The following is a 24,814-nucleotide window of genomic DNA, read 5'->3' as shown; positions in this document are numbered from 1 at the left end:
ATCTCTCCATTCCATGGAGGCCTGTAGAATCATCAAAGATCGCCACTGTGGAATAAAAGGAGCCTGTTCAGAAAGCCAACATTGTAAACATTGTAAACCGTGCCGAGCTCTATGAATTTGGAGATGATGCGGTATACAAACCTAAGGTTTAGTTTAGTTTAGTTTAGTTTAGTTTAGTAATATATACTTCTTCCCCAGAAGAATTGACTGGTGCAAGAAGTTTTGTAAGCCCTTTAGACGATGGCACCAGTGTTGAGCTGCCCAAATAACATCAAGGGGTCCACTTTCCAGGAACAAGGCCAGAATTTTGAAAACACCACTGTGAGTTTATGCCTAAAAGTCAAAATAACTGGACACAACCAGAACATATGTCCCAAAGAAGCAGAGCTCTGTGAACATTTCAGGCAGCAATCATTAGCATGGAAATTAGCTAAGAAAGCTCTTCTGGGAGATACATACAGCTGTTACAGAAATTTAAATTGCAGCTCACAAAGTAATACATTTTTGGATACTGTTCGCCAGTTCTTTATATACTTATGAAACAACTCAAAAGTGAGGGTGGGCATAGCATCACGCTTCCATTTAGTAATCCAGCTCTCACAATTGGGCTCCAGAATCTTGTCCAGCAAAAATTTATGATAGAATTTCATAGGGACCAGCAACTGAGCATCCAGCCAATAAGTCTCAATTAACAACTCTTGCTTCTCTGCAGTCAATGATTCTTTTGGCAAGGATATGACATAATGGTAGAGTTATAAATAGCTAAAGGTATCACGTTCCGGTATATCAAATTTTTGGCACAATGTAGGAAAATTCTTCAGTCTCCCCTGGGTAGAAATTATCTGAGATAAGTAGTGAATCCCTTCTGTGCCCAGCGGAGGAAAACTGAAGCGGCGAAGCCCGGGCAGAAGTTTGTGGTACCATACAGGGGAAGCAATGGAGACACCTTAGAAGACTAACCCATCAAGGCCCCCACTTTCTTCCAGACGATATACAGAGGGACATAAAATAATTCCAGGGGACAATGGGTGGACGAGCTGCATGAAAAAAGGAACTGAAATGTAGAGGTGTAGATGATTGTTTTTCAACCGATGTGACAGAAAAGTGTGAAGTGTTATGGAACCAATCCCCAATATGGCGCATGCCACAAGCCCAGGAGAACCATTCTAAACTAAGTAACCCTAAGCCACCCTTTGCCTTTGGAAGCATAACTATTGATAAAGGAATGTGAGCTCTCTTCCCTTTCCACAAGAACTGAGAGAACACTTAGAACACTTTACTGTAAAAGGGTGGGAGAAAGTAGCAAGGGTAGCACTTGAAAACATAGAGCCATTGTGGTACGATCAACATATTATATAAAATGATATGGCCCGAGAGTGATATTGAAAAAAATTGCCACGCTTGCATTCATTCTTCAATACTCTTAGTCGAGGTTCAATATATACAGTGTGGCAAGAACTCATGGAAGCAATGTTCCCAAGGTCGTATATGTAAGCGTACCTCTTCATCACTTGTTTGGCAATTCAACAACTTATTTGCCTTTACTTTTGAGTTCCTTGAAAAATATTCTCAAAACATGGCCCATGTGAGGACCCGTTCATACCCCAAAAGCTAAGTTACATGTATTTTTTGAATGATGCAAAAACTTTTGAATAATTCAAGTTTCAAGTTTATTTAAAATATTTGATATAATCGCAAAATCCAAATCCAATGTGATTTACATTAGTTAAAACTTAAGTTAAAAATAAAAAAATCCAACAAATAGGACAGTAAAAACTAGTTATAAAAGACTAATACATTTGAAAAGGAAGGCAGAAAAAAAATGGCTTAAATACAATTCCAAAACAAATAAAAAAACAGATGAATAAATGAAACAAAAGGATGGGGAACATTACCCAATTAATTTTTATTTGACAGTGTTCCTTGTCCAATATAAAGGTGTAAAATTTTGAGTGAATCAGTTGAATGCGTCCTTGAACAGCCAACTTTTTAGGAGACTATATAATCACTATATATACTTTATATTGATTATCACTATTCCATACACAGTGATTGGGTGGTGGGTTTGGCTATAGGAGCTTCGGCTCTTGGTCTGATTACACAATTCTGAGTGTATGTGAATTACTATATTCATGATATTTCAAATATCATGAATATAGTAATTCACATACACTCAGAATATATCTAATTTCACATACACTCTAAGAACATATCCTCTTGTATAATGAACCTACAATCCTGGGCCCACACTGTGCAAATGAAATTGAATGAGTCCAAAACAAGACTTCTTTAGCTCGGTCCAAAACTAGATCACCTACCCACCTCCATCCCACTACCCTCTGGCTCCTCTCTGCAGCTTGAGTTCTCGAGCAAGGTCTTGGGCATCATCATTGATTCCACATTGTCCTTCAATGACCACCTCCAATCCTTGGTAAAAAAATGCTTTTTCAGACTTCACATGCTGAGGAAAGTTAGATCCTGCTTCCATCAAAAACATTTTACCCTCCTTGTCCAATCCAGCATCCTCTCCAGATTGGACTATTGCAACTCTATCTACTTAAGCCTAACTAAGAAAAACCTCCACAGACTCCAACGGATTCAGAATGCCGTGGCCAAGCTCATCTTCACTAAAAGTAAATTTGACCATGTCTCCCCGCTCCTGGCCAAGCTCCACTGGCTTCCGATAATTGCCAGGGTCCACTATAAATGCGCATGTTTAACTTTCAAAATCCTATATGGTATCCTCCCTCCCTTTATCCCTCTTTCTTGGAATTCCTCAAACCCTAATACCACCAGATCCTCCCACAAATTAAAACTATCCTTCCCCTCGCTAAAAGGCATTTCCCACACAGGAAAGCTAGGGACCTCCCTCCACTTCAAAATCACTGAGCTCTGGAACAACCTTACCTCCCCTCTTCGGAACTTGAGCTTTCTCCAAGTTTTCCGCAAACATCTGAAAACCTGGCTTTTCTCAAAAAATATAAGTCTCCCTCCAACTTAGGAATCAAGGAAACTCTTATATCTTGGCATCCCAAGTCCTCTAAATTTTCTTCACACTTCTACCTCTAACCCTCTGTTGTAGTTCCTTCCTATTTCTCCTACTGTAAACCGCGTCGAGCTCTACGAACGTGGAGATGATGCGGTATACAAACCTAAGGATTAGATTAGATTAGATATATACAGATCTTTTTCTTTTCATATTGATTCTATTTGATCTCTAGTTTTTGTGCAACACTTTATTGGACAGCTTCTCTACCCTTGCTCTGTGACTTAATATACCTTTCCATTCTACATAACACCTGTGCCAATGCCTTGTTCCCCCTTAGCTCTCACACTGGCATCCCCCTTTTGATACATCATAATTCTCTTGGTCCACTTCTGTGGCATCTTACACTATCGCATCACCTCTCTTCTCTTTTCCATTCATTTATATTTTTATAGTTGCATGGTACATTTGTTTCTTTGATATATTTATAATTGCATGGCACATTTGAGTCACCATTTATTTATTTTATTTTATTTATTTCTTCCATTTGTTAGTTGCACATAACCTGTACAATGCAATGTCAGTCTTATGCACAAAATAATCTAGCCCCCCCCTTCTTACTCCATTTTATAACTTTTCTTCTTTTTGTACACACATATGCTTCTCCCATTTTTTTAGGAAACCGAAAGAAGGTCTTTTATGACCTAAACATGGCCCGTGTCGGGTCTATACCACAACCTTTTACTGTGTTTCTTTTTAATCTGCACCTTGTTTAAATAAAGATTTCATCAAGATCATCAGTTCCACATTTCTTTTGTTTTTGCTCTGCTGTTTCTTTGTGGAATTCCTTTGGTGGACTTCTTTTTATCTTCTTTCTGAAGTTGACAATTCAGCCCAAATCCTGGCGCAGTTTCACCACTTGACACAACATCAGCTCGCACTCCTACCTGGATGGGGGCACCAATTAGCCAGTCATCCAGATAGGGGTGAACTTGAATCCCTATGCGCCAAAGGTGAACTGCAACCACCACCATAACCTTGGTGAATGTGTGAGGGACTGTTGCCAGGTCGAATGGGAGAGTCACAAACTGGAAATGCTGCTGAAGTACCTGGAACCGCAGATACCTTCTGTGGTCCAGAAAGATGGGAATGTGCAGATATGCTTCCGTCTAGAGAGGCTAGAAATTCTCCTGGAGACTATTGCCACAATGACTGAGCAGATCGTCTCCATGTGGAAAAGAGGGACCTTCAAAAATGCATTCACTGCCTTCAGATCCAAAATGGGCCTCCAATCTTCTGTGCCTTTCTTGGCATGATGAAGTATCTGGAGTATCTGCCTGAGCCCGAGTCATCATTGGGGACAGGTTCTATGGCCCGAATGTCCAAAAGACCCTGGAGAATAGCTCAGACCTTGATCTCCTTTTATGGCTATTCGGCTGGAGACTCAAGGAACAAATCCATGGGAGGGAGATAAAACTCAATCTTATGACCCTCTTGGATGATATCCAGCATCCACTGGTCCGAGGAAATCTTCTCCTACTCTCCCAGAAATGCCAGCAACCACCCCCCAATATGTGGGAGCAGGGCTAGCAGCCTGACATCATTGGATCTTTTGGAGGTGGGTTGAGGCAAGATCAGAGCTTGAAGCAGACAAGCAGGAGAGAGGAGTAGGAGTAGAAGAGAGCAGCAGAGGGAGAGGGAAGCAAAAAAGCAAAGCAGGAAAGCGCATGAGGGAAGCAGAGGCAGGAGACAACAGGGGGCATCGCGAGAGTTAGCTCCGCCCACCCCTGACATCGACCACTGAAGCTCCCCTTAAAAGGGGAGGGGCCAACGGCGCTCAGTCATTTGGCGCGCATCGAAGGTGAGCATTAAAGGCGCTCGCCTTAGCGAGAACGCCTTTGCGAAGGGCCTTGAGAAGGGATGAGCTACCACTAAAGGAGAGCAGAAGGAGACCACAGCAGGTGCAGAGGACACAGCAGGCGAAGAGGACACACAACCAGGCAGACGCAGAGGACACACAGCTAGGCAGACACAGCAGGCACAGAGGACAACCACTGCAGACACAGAAGACATCCACAGCAGACCGGCAAGCGGGCAGCGATGGAAGCAGCAGACAGAAGCAGGATGTTGAGCTACCCAGTTTTCTGCACTGTCTGCCATATGTATAACTACCTCCCCTCTGGGAAGCTATCTTACATATGCGCTCGATGCGGAGAACTGGAGAGCCTGAAGAAACAAGTTAGACTCCTGGAGGGCAGAATACTGGAACTGGAGGCACTTCAAGCAATAGAGGAGGAAGACACAGATGCAGAGAACATCAAGACAGAGGACTCAGAGAACACCAAGACAGAGGACACCATCGAGGAAGAAGTCCGAGAGCTGGAGAAGTTCATAGAGGAGGCATACAGGGAGGCCGTGGAAAATCACCAAAAACAGTGGAACTGCCAAGATACACCTACAGAGAGTGTGGACCCGACGGACCACCACCAGGAAGAAATGGTTGACACAGTAGCGAGATCTGGAAACAGCGGAGGGAACCCACAAGAAGATGAGTCTGGTGCAAGCCAACGCCAGGATGAGAGAAAATGGATGGGAACAAAGGACACGGATCAACGGCTGGAGAGATGGACATACACCAGGGACATGGACCTGCGGCTGAAGAATCAAGAGAAGATAGAGAGAACAGCAATTGTTGTTGGGGACTCTATCATCAGACAGCCACATAGCGGGAGGAAGACTGGATCGGCTGGTGACCTGCCTACCGGGAGCCAAGGTAGAAGACATAGTGAGCCGCATTGACAGGATCATCGACAGTGTGGAAGAAGAAGATACGGCAGTGGTGATCCATGTGGGGATGAACAGCGTGAACAGCAGGAACTACAACAGGGAAATACTGAAAGACCAGTTCTGGATGCTAAGAAGGAAGCTGAAGACCAGAACGCAGAGTATAGCATTCTCTGAGATCCTGCCGGTACCCAGGGCCGATGAGAAGAGGCAGATGGAACTGCATGTTACGCTGATCTTCAAAAAAGGTTCGAGGGGAGATCTGGGAAACTATCTCGGTAGCAGGAAAGATGGTATAGGCGCTGATAAAAGACCGCATCATTGATCAACTTGACGAACACGGTTTAATGAAGATGGTTTCAGCAAAGGCAGATCTTGCCTGACGAACTTGCTGCACTTCTTCGAGGGAGGAAACAGGCAGATAGACAAGGTTGACCCAGTTGACATTGTATATTTGGATTTTCAGAAGGCGTTTGGCAAGGTTCCACATGAACGACTACTTCGTAAAATTGCAAGCCATGGAATCGAGGGTGAAATACTCACTTGGATTAAAAACTGGCTGGAACATAGGAAACAAAGAGTTGGGGGTAAATGGGCAATACTCGGACTGGAAGAGTGTCACCAGCGGGGTGCCGCAGGGCTCAGTGCTTGGACCCGTGCTCTTCAACATTTTTATAAATGATCTGGATATTGGTACGATGAGTGAGGTGATTAAATTTGCGGACGATACAAAGTTATTTATGTTATAATTATGTATTAATTTTCAAATGACATAACAAGTACCGTATTTTCACGCATATAACGCGCGTGTTATACACGGTTTTTACAAACCGTGCATAACCTTGCGTGTTATACGCGTGAGCGCGTTTTACAAATTTTTTTTACATAGTTCCCCCCCCCGATGTCCGATTCACCCCCCCGCAGGACCGCTCGCACCTCCACCCCGAAGGACCGATCGCACGCACTCGCACCCCCACCCCGAAGGACTGCTCGCATGCACTCCCACCCGCGCCCGTACCCCCACCCTGAAGGACCGCTCGCACTCCCACAGCCTCCCGACCCCCCCTCATCATGTAGAAGCTCCTACCGGTGTCCTGCTGCTTCCTCTTGGCGGTCCCGGCCCTTCTGTGAGCCCTGCGTCTGCGCTGCTTCGTCTTCCAGCGGTCCCGCCCTTTCTCTGACGTCTGACATCAGAGAAAGGGCGGGACTGCCGGAAGACGAAGCAGCGCAGACGCAGGGCTCACAGAAGGGCCAGGACTGCCAAGAGGAAGCAGCAGGACACTGGTAGGAGCTTCTACATGATGAGGGGGGGTTGGCAGGCTGTGGGGGTGCGAGCGGTCCTTCAGGGTGGGGGTACGGGCGCGGGTGGGAGTGCGTGCGAGCAGTCCTTCGGGGTGGGGGTGCGGGTGCGTGCGAGCGGTCCTTCGGGATGGGGGTGCAAGCGGTCCTGCGGGGGGGTGAATCGGACGTCAGGGGGGGCATCAGGCTTTCAGGGTGGGGACAGGACTTCAAGGGGGAGAGGAGAGTCGGGGCGGGGGAAAGGAGAGTCGGGGTGGCCAGAGGAGAGTCGGGGCGGGCGAAAGGAGAGTCGGGCGGCGACGGGAGAGTCGGGGCAGCATGCGCGGTATACGGGTGTGTGCGGTATATAAATTTTTTTTACATATATGTCGGTTTCCCGCGCGCTATACCCGTGTACACGTTTTACACGGGTGCGCGTTATCTACGTGAAAATATGGTAATCATTTGTACAGAAAGTAAGTTAGTAGAGATATGACCTATAACAATATAAATCATAAACTATCCAAATAAAATTAAAACAGGAAAAGTCTTCCAACCAACTCAACTCAAGTCCTCGAAATGTGGATCCAAGATTTCTTAAAGCGAGCTAAAGAAATATTATTAGAAGATAAATTACAGACAAACTGAGATAAGGCAGATATATTAATTATGGAGCTGATGGTTTTTCTTTATCCAGTCTGGACATAGCCAGAAAAGCTGTCAACTGTTGTGGTTCAAAGAAACATATTTAAATGAACGGTAGCAAAGCTAGTAAAACGTTGCTCCCAGTGAAATGACTCCAGGTTTCAACAACAAAAATTCTCTTTGCCGTCTTTAAGTTTCTCTGGAAAGGTCAGGAAACATTTGTATTTTGCAACCGAGGAACTCTTTCTTTCTGTTTTTAAAGAAAAGTCTCAACAACCATGTTTTATCCAAAGCGAGAGCTACGGTCAAGATCATTGTTGAAGGTACTACTGTTTCTATTTCTGAAGTTTCTAACAATTCAGATACATTTAATGGTGCTTGATTCGATACGTTAACATGCGTTTGAGCCCCTTCTTTATTTGGCAAGTAATACACTTGAACAAATGGTGGTAAAGTTTCTTCTGAAACTTGTAAAATTTCTATCAGATATCTCCTAAGCATTTCCCTAGGAGTAACTGAAGTCAATCTAGGGAAATTAATTAATCTTAAATTATTATTCCTAGAATTATTTTCAAGTGTCTCAATTTTCTTCCGTAAATTGATATTGTCTTTAATTAGGGACTGCTGAACTTGTTTGGTCATAGATATTTCTTGATCAAGCTTTTGAGTAGTGGTCTTTGAAATAGTCACTTCCGTTGACAAATCTTTGAGCTCTCTAGAATGTTGAATCAATTTCCTTTCAATGTGTTGGAAATAGGGACTAATAGTCTTGGTGAAATTTACAATCAAATCCCACAGTGAATCTAAAGTCATTTGTGCTGGTTTTTCAATAATAGGAAAACTTTGCTGAATGCTAAAGTGCTCACCGATAAGAGAAGAAAAGTTCCCCTGGTTAGGTCCTGGCTGGAATCTTTCACCTCCGGTTACATGACCTCCCCCAGCTTCTTCTGCAGCTGCTCCCTGAATAAAGAGTACTGCCTCAGTCTCCCATGATGACCCTGCTGCCTCTTGGGGGAGTACTTTCCCCATCTCCGGGGTTTCCTCCACCCCTGGGGAACTGGCCAACCGGGGACATGGAGGTGGAGCTTTCGGGTCAGGGCTCAAGGTAGTCTCGAGCCCTGGAGAGACATCGCCGGTCTCGCCCCCATCCGGTGCTTTCAACGGGCTTACTCGCGACTCAGGCAGGGCTGCCTCCTGCAACTGCCGCAACATCTCTTCAATCCTGCCGAAGGAGGGCACCTTGGAGTGCCACGAGGCGCCAGCAGCATTCCTGCCCCTTCTCTTCGGCATCCTAGGTAAGAAAACAAGCCGATTCGCAAGAAAAGGGAAAAAAGGAGTGGAGCGGTCAGAAGCGTCGCTCTCAGAGCGGCTGCACCGTGGCCATCTTCACAAAGTTATTTAGAGTAGTGAAGATGCAGGGGGATTGCGAAGATCTACAAAGTGACATAATCAAGCTTGAGAAATGGGCTTCGATATGGCAAATGAGGTTCAACGTGGATAAATGCAAATTGATGCATGTTGGTAACAAAAATCTCATGCACGAATACAGGATGCCCTGGTCAGTACTTGAAGAGACCTTCCATGAAAGAGACTTGGGAGTTCTGATTGACAAATCGATGAAGCCGTTGGCATAATGCGCTGTGGCAGCAAAAAGGGCGAACAGAATGCTAGGAATGATTAAGAAGGAGATCACGAACAGATCGGAGAAGGTTATCATGCCAAAGTACCAAGGCCATGGTGTGCCCTCACCTGGACTACTGCGTCCAGCACTGGTCGCCGTACATGAAGAAGGACATGGTACTACTCAAAAGGTCCAGAGAAGAGCGACTAAAATGGTTAAGAGGCTGGAGGAGTTCCTGTACAGTGAGAGATTGGAGAAACTGGGCCTCTTCTCCCTTGAAAAGAGGAGACTGAAAGGAGACATGATTGAAACATTCAAAATACTGAAGAGAATAGACTTAGTAGATAAAGACAGACTGTTCACACTCTCCAAGGTAGGGAGAACGAGAGGGCACTCTCTAAAGTTGAAAGGGGATAGATTCCGTACAAACATAAGGAAGTTCTTCTTCAGCCAGAGAGTGGTGGAGAGCTGGAACGCTCTTCCGGAGTCTGTTGTGGGGAAAAACATCCTCCAGGGTTTCAAGACTAAGCTGGACAAGTTCATGCTAAACTGGGACGTACGCAAGTGAGGCTGGACTCATTTAGAGCACTGGTCTTTGGCCTGGAGGCCGTCGCATGAGCGGACCGCTGGGCATGATGGACCCCTAGTCTGACCCAGCAGCGGCAATTCTTATGTTCTAGATCCAGCAACCTGTTTGCACCTGGAGCTGCTGAAATGCTGCCAGTAACCTTGGAGGAATCTCAGAGTAGAGGGACCTGAGTGGTACTGCCTAGAGCAGTGGAAGGGACGAAAAGTATTTCTACTTCCACCAGGAGGTCGACGAGGCCTATTCTCTTGCAGGGAATTAGGATGGCGATCTGACACACTGGCCATAAGGTCAAGACCCTTATGAAAAAAATCTGCCCCTTAAAGGGCAGTCTGTTCAAGGTTGCCTTGGATGCTGAGTCGCCTGCCTACTGCTGGATCCAGGGAATTCTGTGAGTCAAAACTGCATAAGCCAACATCTTGCTCATTATCCTGATAAGGTTGTAGAGAGCATCTGCCACATAATCCATCCCTTCCTTTACAAGATGGGGACAGGCATCCTCCTCCACTGAGGGAATCTGGTGCAGGGAATCTGGTATGGCAGGCACACACAGCAAACGAAGCGGCAGCAGCAGCTTTGATCCCCAGAGCAAGAGCATCAAACTGCCTCTTAAGAATCATGTTCACCCTGTGGTTCTGAGCATCCTTAAGCATAACACCGCCTTCACTCGGGAAAGCAGTACTTATGGTGACCTGAGCGACTGCTGAATCTACCTTCGCTTGGTCAAAGAGCTTCTGAACATAAGAATATAATAACTGCCATACCGGGAGAAACTGAAGGTCCATCAAGTCCAGTATGCTGTTTCCAACAGTGGCCAACCCAGATCCCAAGCACCTAGCTAGATCCCAAGGAATAAAACAGATTTTATGATGCTTATCCTAAGAATAAGCATTGGGTTTCCACCAAGACATCTCAATAATGGCCTAGGATCTTCCCTTTTAGGAATTTATCCAAACCTTTTTTAAACCCTGCTAAGCTGATTTTACCGCATTCTCGGGCAACAAATTTCAGAGTTTAACTACATGTTGTGTGAAGACCAGGTCCAGCTCTAGCCCCTATCTTCCTTCCACTCAGCCCCCAGACTGGCCATAGCAGCAGAATCTCTCCCCAAGTCCAGCTGCTGGAATTCAGGTGCCATGGGATAAAGTTTAGCCATGGCCTTAACAACCCACAAGGATCCCTCTGGAGTCTCCTACTGTTCCATGACCAGGCTAGTAATGTCAGGATATGCTGGAAAGAAATAGGTCTGGTCATTCAAACCACTCAGGATCGTGCATTGGGGAGTGGAGAGCTGTGCTTCCAGTTTCAATTCTAACACCGCATCAGAAATAAAATGGTGGACAGAGACTGACTTGAAAAGTCGGTGGATATGAGAATCATCCCCCTAGTCAGGAGCCAGGGAAGCCTCTCAGCTGTCAGGCCCAAACAGGGAACCGGAGTCATCCAGGACCAAATCAGAATCCTGGGACAAAAGCAGCTTTAAATCTGACATCTAACATGTCAGAATACGAAAGGTCACTAGAGCCAGGGGCTGGCTTGTTTACTCAAGCAGCAGACACTAGAGGAGAAGACGCTCCCTGGGTTGATGGCTGTGTGCCTGTAGACTGCGACACTTGTCCTGGACATGTCAGAAAGGCTCTCCACATGAGATTCACAAATTCTGGGGAGAAGCCTGGTGCAGTGAAGTAAATGAAGCCTGCAAGTCCTCCGGCTGGGCTTTCGAGAGGTCTCCAGATGCCACACGCCTCTGCTTCACATCATTGTACGAAAAAGGTCCTGAATGGTAATTTTTACTTATGATATGGACCCATAGCAGTTCAAAAGCCCTGGAGGACGAGGATAAGGCTAAGCCCGAGGCTCCTGCCCCTCTTTCGCTTGAATTATGACACACACTACACAGACGTTCTTCTGATGGTAACTTGGAACAAATTTTACATGAATTTGTGGTCTCACCCCATGAGGAGTCCATTTCAGTTGACTGGGAGCAAAGGGAGGAAAGGTGGAGTGGAGAGGAAAAGATGCTTAAGGGAAATGAGTAAAACAGAGGGGGGAGAAGGAAGCTGACAGGACATGGGGAAGACGGGGGGGAAGGACACTGAAAGGAAATGGGGAAGAGAGTGGGGAGAAGATGCTGAAGGGAAATGGGGAAGAAAGAGTGGGGAGAAGACACTGGCAAGAAAGAAGACAGAGATGCCAGACTAAGGGGAGAGCGGAGGGAAGAAGATGGATGCCAAACCAATTTGGAAGGGGGGAGAAAGGGAGAGGCACAGTAACAGAGCAAATGGAAGACGCAGAGAGAAGAGAGACAGTGGATGGAAGGAATTGAATGAGAACATGAGGAAAGCAGAAACCAGGCAACAAAGATAGAAAAAAATTCTATTTCTTTTTTTCTTTTGCTTCAGGATAAAGTAGTATATTAGTTGTGTTGATAAAAATTTATAAACAAAGCCCTGCCAGCTGAAGATCTCTTTCTCCAGTTCAGCAGCCAGAACTTTGATTTATAAGGAAGGAATAAGCTAAATATTGCAGTACTGAGGCTTGTATGGATGCTGCTGTGACGGTGACGGGACGGTGAATGGGATGGCGGTGACGGGGTGGTGAAGGGGACGGTGCAGTGACAGGGACAGATTTTTTCCCCTTGTCATTCTCTAGTACTCACGTCAAAAGCTTCCCTCTGACTCAGTTTCCTGTTTTCGCTTTTGACTGAGCACCACGTTGCCAATCTGAAGTTCTGTTGATGCCAGGGGTAGAAGGAGGCCTTTTGCCGATCTTAAATGTCATCGCGGGGGGGGGGGGGGTGTTGCAGATCTTGTTGCCAAAATCGAAAAGGTGAGGAAGGGAGAAAGATGGGCCTGTGGTGGATGGAGAGATTGAGAGAAGGGGGCAGATGACGGAAGTGGGGAGAAAGGGGAAAGAAAAGAGGGCAGATGATGGAAGTAGGGAGAGAAAAGAGGGCAGATGATGGGGGAAAAGGATTGAGTTAGGGAAATACTGGAAGGGGTGAGGGAAAGAGGTAGCGAGCTGTAGGTAGACAGTAAAAAAGGAAATTGATGAGAGGGTAGTAAGAACGTAATCTAGATAGATGCAGAAAATAAATTGAAAAGGAAAATGAGGGAAGAAAGGGATTGCAGAAGAGAGGTGTGGGAGAGGGAAAGAGAGGAGAGAGATGCCAGACCAATGGGGGTGAAAGGAGCGATAGAAGGGGGAGTATACAGTTTCTGGAAGGGGAATAGAAGGAAAGAAGATGCCATATAGGGAGGGGCAGAGAGATGGCAGACAGTGGATGAAAGGAAGACAGTAACAAGAAGATGAGGAAAGCAGAAACCAGAGAAGACAAAGGTAGAACAAAAATTTTCTATTTATTTATTGCTTTAGGAGACATATGTCACTGTTTCTGTGGTGTTGCATTTTATGCAGAGTCCAACTTCTTACTGGTTCAATTTAACCTTTGTCTATATATTTCTATTTTATCCCCCCTTTTACAAAACTGTGGAGCGTTTTTTAGCACCAACCGTGGTGGTAGCAGCTCTGATGCTCAGAATTCTATGAGTGTCAGAGCTGTTACCATCGTGGTTAAAATCCACACTACAGTTTTGTAAAAGGGGGAGGGGTTAGTTTGTGATGACATATTCCATATTAGGTGAAGGTGTTTTCTGTGTTATGTGTGTTCAGAAGACATGGTTTTCTGTTAGGATTGACGGTGTAGGATTGATCTGTGCTGGTCTGGCTTGTTTAGTTTTACAATGGGTGTATTGATGTACTGCTCACTGCAATATGTAAGATGATGCCTTTTCCTAGGTACTCATGTGTGACGTGTGGCTTGTTACTAAAATCCATGTTTTTCGTACAGATGGGGGGGTGCCAAAAAATGATGGGCCCTGGGTGTCACATATGCTAGGTGTACCGATCAGCCGAAGATAAGTTGAAAGTTTTCTTCTATCTTTTATTTTCATTAGCGAAGTACAGCATAAGGCTTTAAGGCACTTTGAAGGTTTTTTGCCAATGAGGTGACCGCTCGACCACCTTTAACAAACCACTTCGGTGGAGGTGGGAGGACCCTTTCTGAGGCTTTTTCCTTCAATTTTTAAGCTAATTTTTAGCCTTTGCTGTTCTTATATCTTTAGTATAGGACATCATAGTAATTATTATTGAAAGTGTTTATTTTTACATATGCTTGGTACGCCATTGCTGCCTACAACTTCTTCAGTGCAGTTGAAAAGGTGGAAAGGATTTTTCTGCCTCAGATACTTCCTGCGACTCTTCAAAACCAAGGAATCTTTGGGCTGCAGGCAGGACTGACACAGACCTTCTCCTCCAGGGAATTCGAAGCGCAGTGGGGATGGGTTAATATGCAGCTGGTACCCTGATACCCCGAGGGTTCTTACACAGGGCGCCATCCTGCGCTCAAGCTAATGAGAAACTCAAAAGTTGAGCTGGCTCCCAGGGGAACAGAGTCCGAGTCCAGAAGAAACACAGCAGGCTGGTCCTCCAGGTCCACCTGAAAGCTTGCTCTGCAAAGCTGCAGTCCAGGCAGAGAATCCCCAAGAATGGGGTCTCAGGGCACCAAAACCTCAGAAACCACAAACTTTAAACGCAAAAAAGAAAAAAAATCTAAGCAGATCAGATCAGAAACCTGTGTACATTTCGTTTGCAGAAGAAAAACTGGAGGGTGCATGAGCTCCGCTTCCATATGGGGGAGTGCTCAAAGCTGTAAGTATTCTCACCTCTGCAAGTCCAATTCGCAGAAATGGATTGATCACCTCATGTACAGAATCTGGAGTAGATGTAACAGAATGTATAGTTTTACATACAGGGACTGCAGCATAATTGGAGGTCTGCTCAACCGTAAAAGAGGAGTGTCCTAGTTATTAGAGCAATGAGCTAAACACCAGGGGCTAGATTCACTAACCTCTTTTTGCAATCCGTGGCTGAGTTTTGGCGGGCGACCGATTCACTACAGCGTCCTCATGCAAATGTAGTGATTGGGCGCACGCCCCTTACCGACCCCACAGATCGCTGCAGAGCGATCCATATGCTTGCCTGTAGATGTGATCTGCACATGCACCTGCTCTCCGCATAAGCGAGGTCAGCACAAGTGTGTGTGTGTGGGGGAGGGGGGGGGGGGCTATGGAACAGAATGCTTGCCTACTGGATAATGGGACATTTTCAATGAAGTCCGCTTTCAATATATTTTTTTTAATATTTATATATATATATATATTTTTTAATTCTTTATTCATTTTATAATTCACAACAAGTGTACAGTAAATATCAAACAATTAGAATACAATACCACTTGAAAATCTACCATATCATACAACAAAAAGATATAACCCCTACCCCCTCCCACTTCCATATACAACAAAAAATATACCACAGGAATATAATATCTTATCATTCATATATATTATTAATAGAAATCCAACCACCCCGATCCACATGTAAGAATTAAAGTTGGGAAAAGTGTAAATTATTAATTAGAATAATTTAAAAATGGCCCCCACACATCCTTAAATTTATTATAGTAACCTTTTTGAACTGCCAACGCTCTTTCCATTTTAAACACATGACATACTGAATTCCACCAGAAACAATAATTCAACCTTGTACAATCTTTCCAGTTATACGTTATTTGTTGAATGGCAACTCCTGTCAATATCATCAAAAGCTTATTTTTATTAGCAGATATTTGAGGCTTAGCTCTCATCAGCATGCCAAATAATAATTGAAAAATAATGCAATTAAAAAACATCTAACTTATACAATTGCAGATAAAGCAATACTTTAGTACGTTATGTATCTTATTTTATAATAAATACTAAAAGTTACCAAATTATTAATAATATCAAATATATCTCAGCCCCCCATCCCTCTCACTTCCCTCCCCCCTACCCCCAACCCTGGTGGAAGGATGTGTGCAGGAGATTCATAAAATATAGGAAAAAAATTATATATTAAGAATCAGAGGAACTATCACTTTGGAATTGATCTAAGTTTCATATGCACTCCAGATAATATTATAGTTCTGTATCTGGTTTCTCCGGAGAGCAGTTAATTTAGACATCTGCTGTATATATTGAACTTTAGCCAGTAATACTCCTAACATTGGTATATCTAATTATTTCCAGGCAGATGCCAGGACAAGTCGTCCTGCTGTCATTATCATACATACCCATTTCTGATGTTTCAGAGGCAGGGCATCTAGCCCCTTATTCAGCAGACAGCACTCCATGGTCTTAGGGATCGAAATACCTAGTACTGCCTCAATAAAGGAAATTACTTTGTCCCAATAACTCTGTGCTTTAATACAATACCACCAAATGTGTTCAAAAGTACCAACTTCTTCACATGCTCTCCAACATTTATCCGATCCATTCCCATACATAGATCACAATCGTGCTGGTGTATAATACCAACAATAAAACATCTTATATCCATTCTCTATCATATTGCTAGCTATAGTACCATATAAAAGAGATCGCAATATTTTAGTCCATTCCTTATCAGAATATGATTTACCTATGATCTTTACCCAACGACGTCTATATTTAAGAGGGGGATGAAGATGCTGCAATTGTGCATTATATAATCTAGTGATGTTTCCTTTCCCACTCTCTTTTATCATAGCCATCGTTAAATCTGACTATTGAGCAGTAGCTAATTCTTTAAAAACCACTTTTCTAATAAAACTTTCAAATTGTCTATAATAAAATAAATCACTTGGTGCAAGACCATACTCTTCTCTCAATAATTCAAAGGGAACATTTTTCTTTTCCTCTAACAATTGGCCTAATGTTTTGAGACCTTTCTTCCCCCAGAGTTGAAAAGCCACTTCAATTTCTCCTGTAGTAAAGTTAGGCATATATATATAATAGCTGCCTCCATAAAATAGTTTTTATTTCCATAACATCGCCTCCGTACCTGGATCCACAGAATAAGGGTTCCTTTTATCAAGCCGTGCTAGCGGGGTTAACATGCGTGATGTTTCATCACGTGCTAACCCCCGCACTGGCCAAAAACTACCGCCTGCTCAAGAGGAGGCGGTAGTGGCTAGCGTGGCCAGCAATTTAATGCGCGTTATTATGCACGCTAAACCGCTAGCGCGGCTTGATAAAAGGATCCCTAAGAGTATGTCGTATTATAGGGTTAGACTTCTTTGCTATTGCTGAAAGTTGTGGGAGTTGAAGTCAGGGTATCGACCATAATGGAAATGCACCCAATATCTCCTGTTCCATACATACCCAGTATTTTTCCCTATCCCATTTCCAATTAACTAAATATCGTAATTGGGCTGCTTGATAATAGTATTGAAATTGTGGTACTGCCATTCTTCCCAATGGATTTTTATGCTGCCAAATAAAAGCGAACATCTTTCGCTCTAATTGAAAAAAAATTTTTTGGGATAAGGGGATAGGTAGGGCTGAAAAAAGGTATAACAACCTCGGGAGTACCACCATCTTTATTGTTTGTACTCTGCCCAACCAGGAGATATTTAGGTGTTTCCATCTCTCAATATCCTGCCATATCTCAAAGTCCGTTTTCAAGACCAAACTTCAGACAACACCGTAGTACAGCCCGCTTTTAACCCGCGGGTTAAAAACATGGGCTCGCAGGGCGGCAGAGAGCAGAAAGGCAGGCAGGGCGGCTCTGCTTTTTAATACTAATGCATATGTAAAGGTAGTTTTGCATTTCTTCATTTACTGATCGGTGGGATTAGCTCCCGCCGCTGTTTCTCATTTTCTTCTATTTCGGAGCACTTTTTGCCCAGTTCCCCTTATGTGTGCACCCAGCAGGATCAGAATTTCATTTTGTTATCTATAAATATATTTTTTTTCTACCACTTTTCTGGTATTGAGAGTGGCTGGTTGTAATATGTGTACTGTGAGTCCAGAAAGGTAGGCAGGGTGGCAGACATGTGGGCGACTTGTCCACAGTAGTTGCTTCTTTTTGATCAGCCAGCCCAGTCGGTGTTCCTGATTTTATTTAGTGAATCGCTGCCTTCCTACTTGTGCATGCCATTTCCCCTCATTTGGATGATCAGATCGGATCTGGTGCAGATCGGATCGGGAGGAAGGTTAGTGAATCGGATCGGGGTCGTAAACTGGTAGGGACACGATCGGTGGGTTTAGTGAATCTAGCCCCAGGAAAGCTAAAGTTCAAATCCTGCTTTTTCCACTGACACTCTTTGGGCAGTTACTTCATTCTCCTTTGCCCCAGGTTCTATTCCTAGATTGTAAGTCCTCTGGGACAGGGAATTGTAACTCACCATGAGCTTGGGTTTTGTAAGGTAACTAAATCTATATCCTAACATAGGTGGATGAGGGAGAACTATATGCTTTGTACTATGAACATTCCAAAATGTTGTTGCCTTTTTTGTTCTTCCAGGTTGAGTATGTAATTAATGGTGAGATCCCCACAGATTTCTCCCAGGCCCTAGTCTTTACTAATCATGCCTTGCACTCTCTACAATATCGTATCAAAGAGCTTCAACTGGAGAAGGTTGAGCAGCGTGAACTCTATAAGCAGGCCCGCCAGCAGCACAAGCAGCTGATAAGAGACAGGAAGGATATAGAGGCCAAGATACAAGGTAAGTCACTTTTCATTCAGCATGTCTAAAACTTCTTGCTCTAACCCAGTTTCCCACAAACTTTCTTGAGCCGGGCCACACTAAAGGTAGTGGCCACGGCTTGAGGCACCCAGAAATGCACAGACGTCGCCATGATGACATCACACATATGCGTGACAGCATCACATCGACATCCGCGCATGTGCCAGCAGGGAAGAGGGCTGGAGAGAAGGAGAGGCACTGGCACCAGCTGATTGCCTACAGCAGTGTTTCTCAACTACTTCAAGCTAAGTACCCCCTAAGTCTAACAAATATCAACTGAGTACCCCAACCACAGACCTCCCTAGGCCCACCCAAGCTCCATCCTAGATTCCATCCCCTTTACTAATTGTAATGCAATTTTTTCCATTCATTTTTCATATACACACAATATACAGAGCAGATATAAATTCTCAAAACTGACACATTTCAGAGCTCATGGAAAATATCCCAGAGTGGTTGTATTTGGAATGGCGACTCATGTTTCCTTTACATTTATGTCATGTTCTCAGTATTAAGATGCCTAGAAAATATAAAGATAATAGAATATTAATGGATACATGGAAAACATTGCGTTATGTCAGTAATTTAACACCTAATCCAATACATAAATCAACAAATCAATCTTTATGGGTAAACTCCAAGATTCAAATTGGCGGATTTAAAATCGTTTAGAAGCATTGGATTATTGCAGGTATATGAACTTTAAATGATGTTATTTCAAATGGTAAACTGCTTGATTTTTCACAGTTACAACATATATTTGGTCTTAATAAATCACAAAGTTTTAAATGGTTGCAACTGAAGCAGGCTATTCAGGAGGGGTTCCCTGAATGGAAAAATCTTAATAATCAGTATAGTCTGGAATTCTTATGCTTTCAGGTGGATTTCTTGGGACACCAAGCCGCACAGTGGTATAAATTGATATCTGGATATATGAATAAAAAACCTTCAAGGACTGGTCTTAGAGACAATTGGAGCATTGAGATTAAGCATCAAATTTCTGCGTCTCAATGGCCACGAATTTGGTCTTGGAGGATGAAGTGTACAGTGTCAGCATCTATGAGACAAACTTGGTTCTTTTTGTTATATAGAGCATTTTGGACCCCAGTTCGATTACAAAAGTTAGGCAGCTCTAAGTCTGATAGGTGCTGGCATTGTAAACTTGAAGCAGGGATGCTAGATCACTTATTATTCTATTGCCCCTTTATCATGGCCTTCTGGAAATCAATTTGGTCCCAAATTAATTGTTTGTTAGAAAATCATGTAGCATTAACATATGACACAATTCTCTTTGGTATGTTGATGAGAACAAGGAGCCAGATTTCATCAAGTAATAATAAACTTTTATTGATAATGACAGGAGTCGTCATTCAACATATAACAAGTAATTGGAAAAATTATAGTAGATTAAATTATACCTTTTGGTGGAATTCATTATGTCACATTTATAAAATGGAAAGCATAATTGCTATACAAAAAGGTAATTATAATAAATTTATAAAGATCTGGGGGGTCATTGACAACCTACTGTAATGAATAGATGCCATTTTCTATTGGAAATATATTTGCAAATAGGGGAGATGGGGAGGGTGGGTTGTCTAAATTATACAGAAGGTTTAACATATAAATAAGAGTATTTATATTTGTATATTTTTGATTAAATATGAATGGAGTGGGTGGGTGGGAAGGGAATAAACTTATGTATCTGAATATACTAAGAAAATTCAAGTGATGCTTTTAATCTTAAATGTTTTATTAATTGTACACTTGATGTAAGTTTTAAAAATGAATAAAGAATTATAAAAAATAAAAAATAAATAAAATAAAATTAGCTTTAAAGGTGAGACTGGGAGGCCAGGGTGGAAGCCCGACGCTAGAGAGAAGGGGGAAACATGCAGGCCTTCGGAAAATCGGGCATCGCTGGCGCTGTACCGTGTAGGAAAGTCAGCTGGCAGGCGCCTCTCTACCTCCTCAGTGTGCCGTGGCACACTTGGAATCTCAGGAGGCACACAGTTTGAGATACACTGCTCTAACCCTTTCTTTTCTCAACTCCAAGGCATCTTTTCTTAATCTGGCCTATCAGGGAATCCTCTTGTTTAGACAACAGTATTTTATTTCCATTTTCTATCTCATAACAACATTTTCAACTCACAGGCTATTATAAAGGGGAACAAAATAACTGAAAAAAGCAGCAGTTTATGATATGGAGCTAAGTTTTTTGAGAGGGTGGTAAGGCAGGGCCATTCTTTTTTTTCCAATTCTTTATTATTTTCAATACTTACAATAAGTGTCACAGTAAATACAAACAATTTATATCCATATCTCACACTTAATAATCTTATAATATCCATTTCAGAATTATATCCCCCTCCCCCCTAAACAATCACAATAACCATACATAAAATATCTATAATCACCCATATCAGTTATTCAAAATTCCATCCCCCCACCTCCCCCCACCCGGATGTGCCTTTCAACCTTAGGTTGGTCAGGTATCACTCTGAGGCTTCCAACAAGTGCCAGAAGAGTATAGTAAAATACTGTATCACCACTCAGCAAAAAGCATGAGTAAGAGCAAGGAGAGCCTATTAAAAGGTTTCCCTTCCTGTCTGTAAAAAAAGGCAGGATCCATAACCAGTGGCGTACCTAGGGTATGTGGCACCCGGGGCCCATCATTTTTTGACACCCCCCCATGTAAAAAAATATTTTTTTGTAATGACCATGAAACGGAATAAATGGTCAGAATAGAAACAGGCAGTGAAAATTTTCTTATATTCCAAACATAACATAAATTATGTCTGAATTGTCATGACATCAGAAGTACATATGGAGTAGTTGCAGGTGATGCTTGGGACAGTTCTGATTGTGTTAGTTCGGTTTTATGTGTTTTTTGAATAGAAGGGTTTTTATTTCTTTTTGAAGGTTTTGCAGTCTGTGGTCGATGTCAATTGGTTGTAGAGTTGGGGGTCGAGTGTTGCAGCTCGAATGGCTAGGAGGTTGTCGAATAGTTTTTTTCTTTTGACGTTTTTGGTTGGAGGGTGTGTGAATGGTGCGTGAGTTCTCCTATGTCTGGTTGAGGTGGATTGAATTATTTAGCTGAAGAAATTAGTTACCCCCTCATCCCACACACATTAATTCTCTTCCATTTTTGTTCCCATTATAAAAAACACTGATAAGTTCCCAGAAAAAAAATACATTAAAATAAGAAGTGAAAACAAAGGCCCCTACAGATGAGAACATAACATAAGAATAGCCTAACTGGGTCAGACCAATGGTCCATCATGCCCAGTAGCCCATTCTCATGGTAGCCAATCCAGGACACTAATACCTGGTCAAAACCCAAAGAGTAGCAACATTCCATGCTACCGATCCAGGGCAAGCAGACACTTCCCCCATGTCTTAATAACAGATTATGGACGTTTCCTCCAGGAATTTGTCCAAATCTTTCTTAAAACCAGCTACACTATCTGCTTTTACCATAACTTCTGGCCACTTCATTTTTAAGTTTAGATCTTTCCTTTCAAACAGAGACCTTGCTAGATGTCAAATACAGCACAAGGTAACTTCACATGGACTTAGCTGTGCAGGAAATGTGAATCTCCTCATACACCCACCAAATAGTGCAAAAATGTGCAAAGGTCTGTTTTTTTCTTTCGATCACTACATAGCCTAATGCCACACAAGCAGCGCTGTTACAAACATATTCTGTAGGCCAATGCTAAGGATAACAAAGTTTCCTTCCTTGGACCAGAAGGAGATACTGATAAACCACTGGAAGAGATCCCAAAACAATACCCAAAGACCCACTCAGTGTGTGAACCAGTTGAGTGGAGTGGATTAACTGGGGGGTGGAAATGGGCCCGGAGTTTGCTCAGCAGAATTTCCCAGACCACCTCTTCCTCTCAACACATTGACATGCTGCCACCACCACCACTAGGAACACCTCACTGGGTAGGCCAGCTATGCTATAAACTTTATAAAACACATTATTATATTTTCTTATAAAGCACATATTTTAACTGAACTCTCTGACATCCTCAGCCTTTCCATTCACAAAAATAGAAGGAAGAAAAGTTCCCATTTCCTGCTGTCTCATGTCCCCGGCCTATACAATATTTTTTTTCTGCAGACCCTTCAAAAGTCTGACCAAATCCTCGTTTCACTTGCATTATAAAGTACTGAGGATGCCATCTCTCCCCAATCCCAGGTCCTAAAGTCTAAGACAGTAGCGCAAACTAATGCTGCCAGATTCAGGAAAAAAAATTTTGATTCGATTCAGCCTATTGAATTGGTTTTTCAATTCGATTTTCCTGCCCAGTTGGGTGATTTTTTTCAAAACTCCTGGTGGGTTTTATAGCTTTTTCACCCCCTTTGGCTTCCCCTTTGGCTTCACACTGGCGCTGTGGTGTAAATAAAATAAAGAAACAAAAAGGACTTTTCCTCTCTCTGTTAAATCCTAGCTCACGTTTGCAGTCCAACACCAGCTCTGGCAGGATACACATTTCAAATCTGACATATTATAATCACAAAACAGAAAATAAAATTAATTTTTCTACCTTTTGTTGTCTGGTTATATTTCAAATCTTGTTGGTCCAAGGCTCTGGTTTTCTTCTGATAACTTGGGGTCTCCTTCTTTCTTCTTTCTGCATGCTAACCATCCATCTGCCAACTCTGTCCTCCCTTTCCATTTCCCTTCCCTCCCCAGGAAGTCTGGTATCTTTCCTTTTTTTCATCTCCCTCCACAGATCCCCCTTTTCTTAACTACCCTTTCATCCGGCATCTCTCCCTCCTTCCCCACCACCCGAGTCCACCATCTCTCCCTTTCTTTTCCCAATTACCCTCCTATCCAGTATCTCTATCCCTCCTCCACACCATCCCTTGTGTCCAATTTCTCTCCCTTTCTGTTCCTTCCCTCCCTAAATCCCATGGTCCATCATCTCTCTCCCTCTCCTCTATTTTCAGACCCATTATTTCTTCCTCCCCCCCAAAGTTTGGCATATGCACGTCTCTTTGAACACCCCCTTCCCTCCGTGTACTTCTAAACCAGGGTCCCCCCAAAGGCCTGTCCCCCCTTAAAGGTCTGCCTGTCCCCCCTTGAAGGCCTGTCCCACCTCCTTGAAGGCCTGTTCCCCCCCCTTGTAGGCCTGTCCCCCCCTTGAAGGCCTGCCTGCCTGTCCCCCCCTTGAAGGCTTGTCCCCCCCTTGAAGGTCTGCACCCCCCCGAAGGCCTGCACCCCCCCGAAGGCCTGTCCTCCCCCCCTTGTAGGCCTGTCCCTCCCTTGTAGGCCTGCCTTCCTGTCCCCCCCTTGAAGGCCTGTCCCCCCCCTTGAAGGTCTGCACCCCCCCCCCGAAGGCCTGCACCCCCCTGAAGGCCTGCACCCCATTGAAGGTCTGCACCCCCCCGAAGGCCTGAACCCCCCCCGAAGGCCTGCACCCCCTTTGAAGGCCTGTCCCACCCCCTTGAAGGCCTGTCCCCCCCTTGAAGGCCTGTCCCCCCCTTGAAGGCCTGCACCCCCCCCGAAGGCCTGCACCCCCCAAGGCCTGTTCCCCCCTTGAAGGCCTGTCCCACCCCCTTGTAGGCTTGTCCCACCCCCCTTGTAGACCTGTCCCCCCCTTGAAGGCCTGTCCCTCCCCCTTGAAGGTCTGCACACACCCCCAAAGGCCTGTCCCCCCCCTTGAAGGCCTGCCTGTCCCCCCTTGAAGGCCTTCCTGCCTGTCTGTCACCCCCCTCCTCCTTGAAAGCCTGCCTGCCCGCCCGCCCCACCCCGAAGGACCGCTCGCCCCTGGCCTCCCCGTACCACTATGAAGCAGCACTGACGTCAGAGGAGGGGCGGGACCGCGGCGCAGGAAGCAGCACCCAAGCAGCTCAGGTATCGCTGAAGTCGCGATCCTGCTGCGGGCTGCTTCACAGGTGGTGCAGGAAGGTCAGTGGGGCGAGCGGTCCTTCGGGGGTGGTGGGGGGGAATGAACGGCAAGGCTGGGAACACCCCTCATGGCTGGCACCCGGGGCGGACCGCCCTCCCGCCCCCCCCTTAGTACGCCACTGTCCATAACCAAAAGGTCTCACAATAGGTAGAGTCCTTCTTCTGTAGTCCTTCAGGATGTCTTCTGAGCAAGGACACAGAAGTATTCAGTAATCATTAGAACACTCTAGGGCAAGTATAGGCAACCTAAAGCCTGCGGACTGGAGGTGACTTGACAAATTTTATGCAGCCTGCAAGCACATCTCCCCTCTTTCTTCCAAGAGGGCTCCGCTTGTCCTGCTCTTTCTGACGTGTTCTGTGTGCCTTGGCATCACATGCATGAA

At 44.3% G+C, this 24,814-nt stretch overlaps 1 protein-coding gene across 2 annotated transcripts in view; it reads left to right on the top strand.

Annotated features, from left to right (window-relative positions):
- The window catches only part of CFAP44 (cilia and flagella associated protein 44), a 553,092-nt gene that overhangs the window by 487,700 nt on the left and 40,578 nt on the right, over window positions 1–24,814 (top strand). For both annotated transcript variants that reach the window (XM_033943382.1, XM_033943381.1), the window contains one exon: window positions 18,286–18,487. In XM_033943382.1, the coding sequence (XP_033799273.1) occupies window positions 18,286–18,487 (202 nt within the window). The remainder of the gene's footprint in view (window positions 1–18,285; window positions 18,488–24,814) is intronic.

The sequence above is a fragment of the Geotrypetes seraphini genome, chromosome 4 (genome assembly GCF_902459505.1).
Source record: "Geotrypetes seraphini chromosome 4, aGeoSer1.1, whole genome shotgun sequence".
NCBI lineage: Eukaryota > Metazoa > Chordata > Amphibia > Gymnophiona > Dermophiidae > Geotrypetes > Geotrypetes seraphini.
Note: the sequence above shows the minus strand (reverse complement) of the source record. Positions and strands in the feature narration are given on the sequence as shown.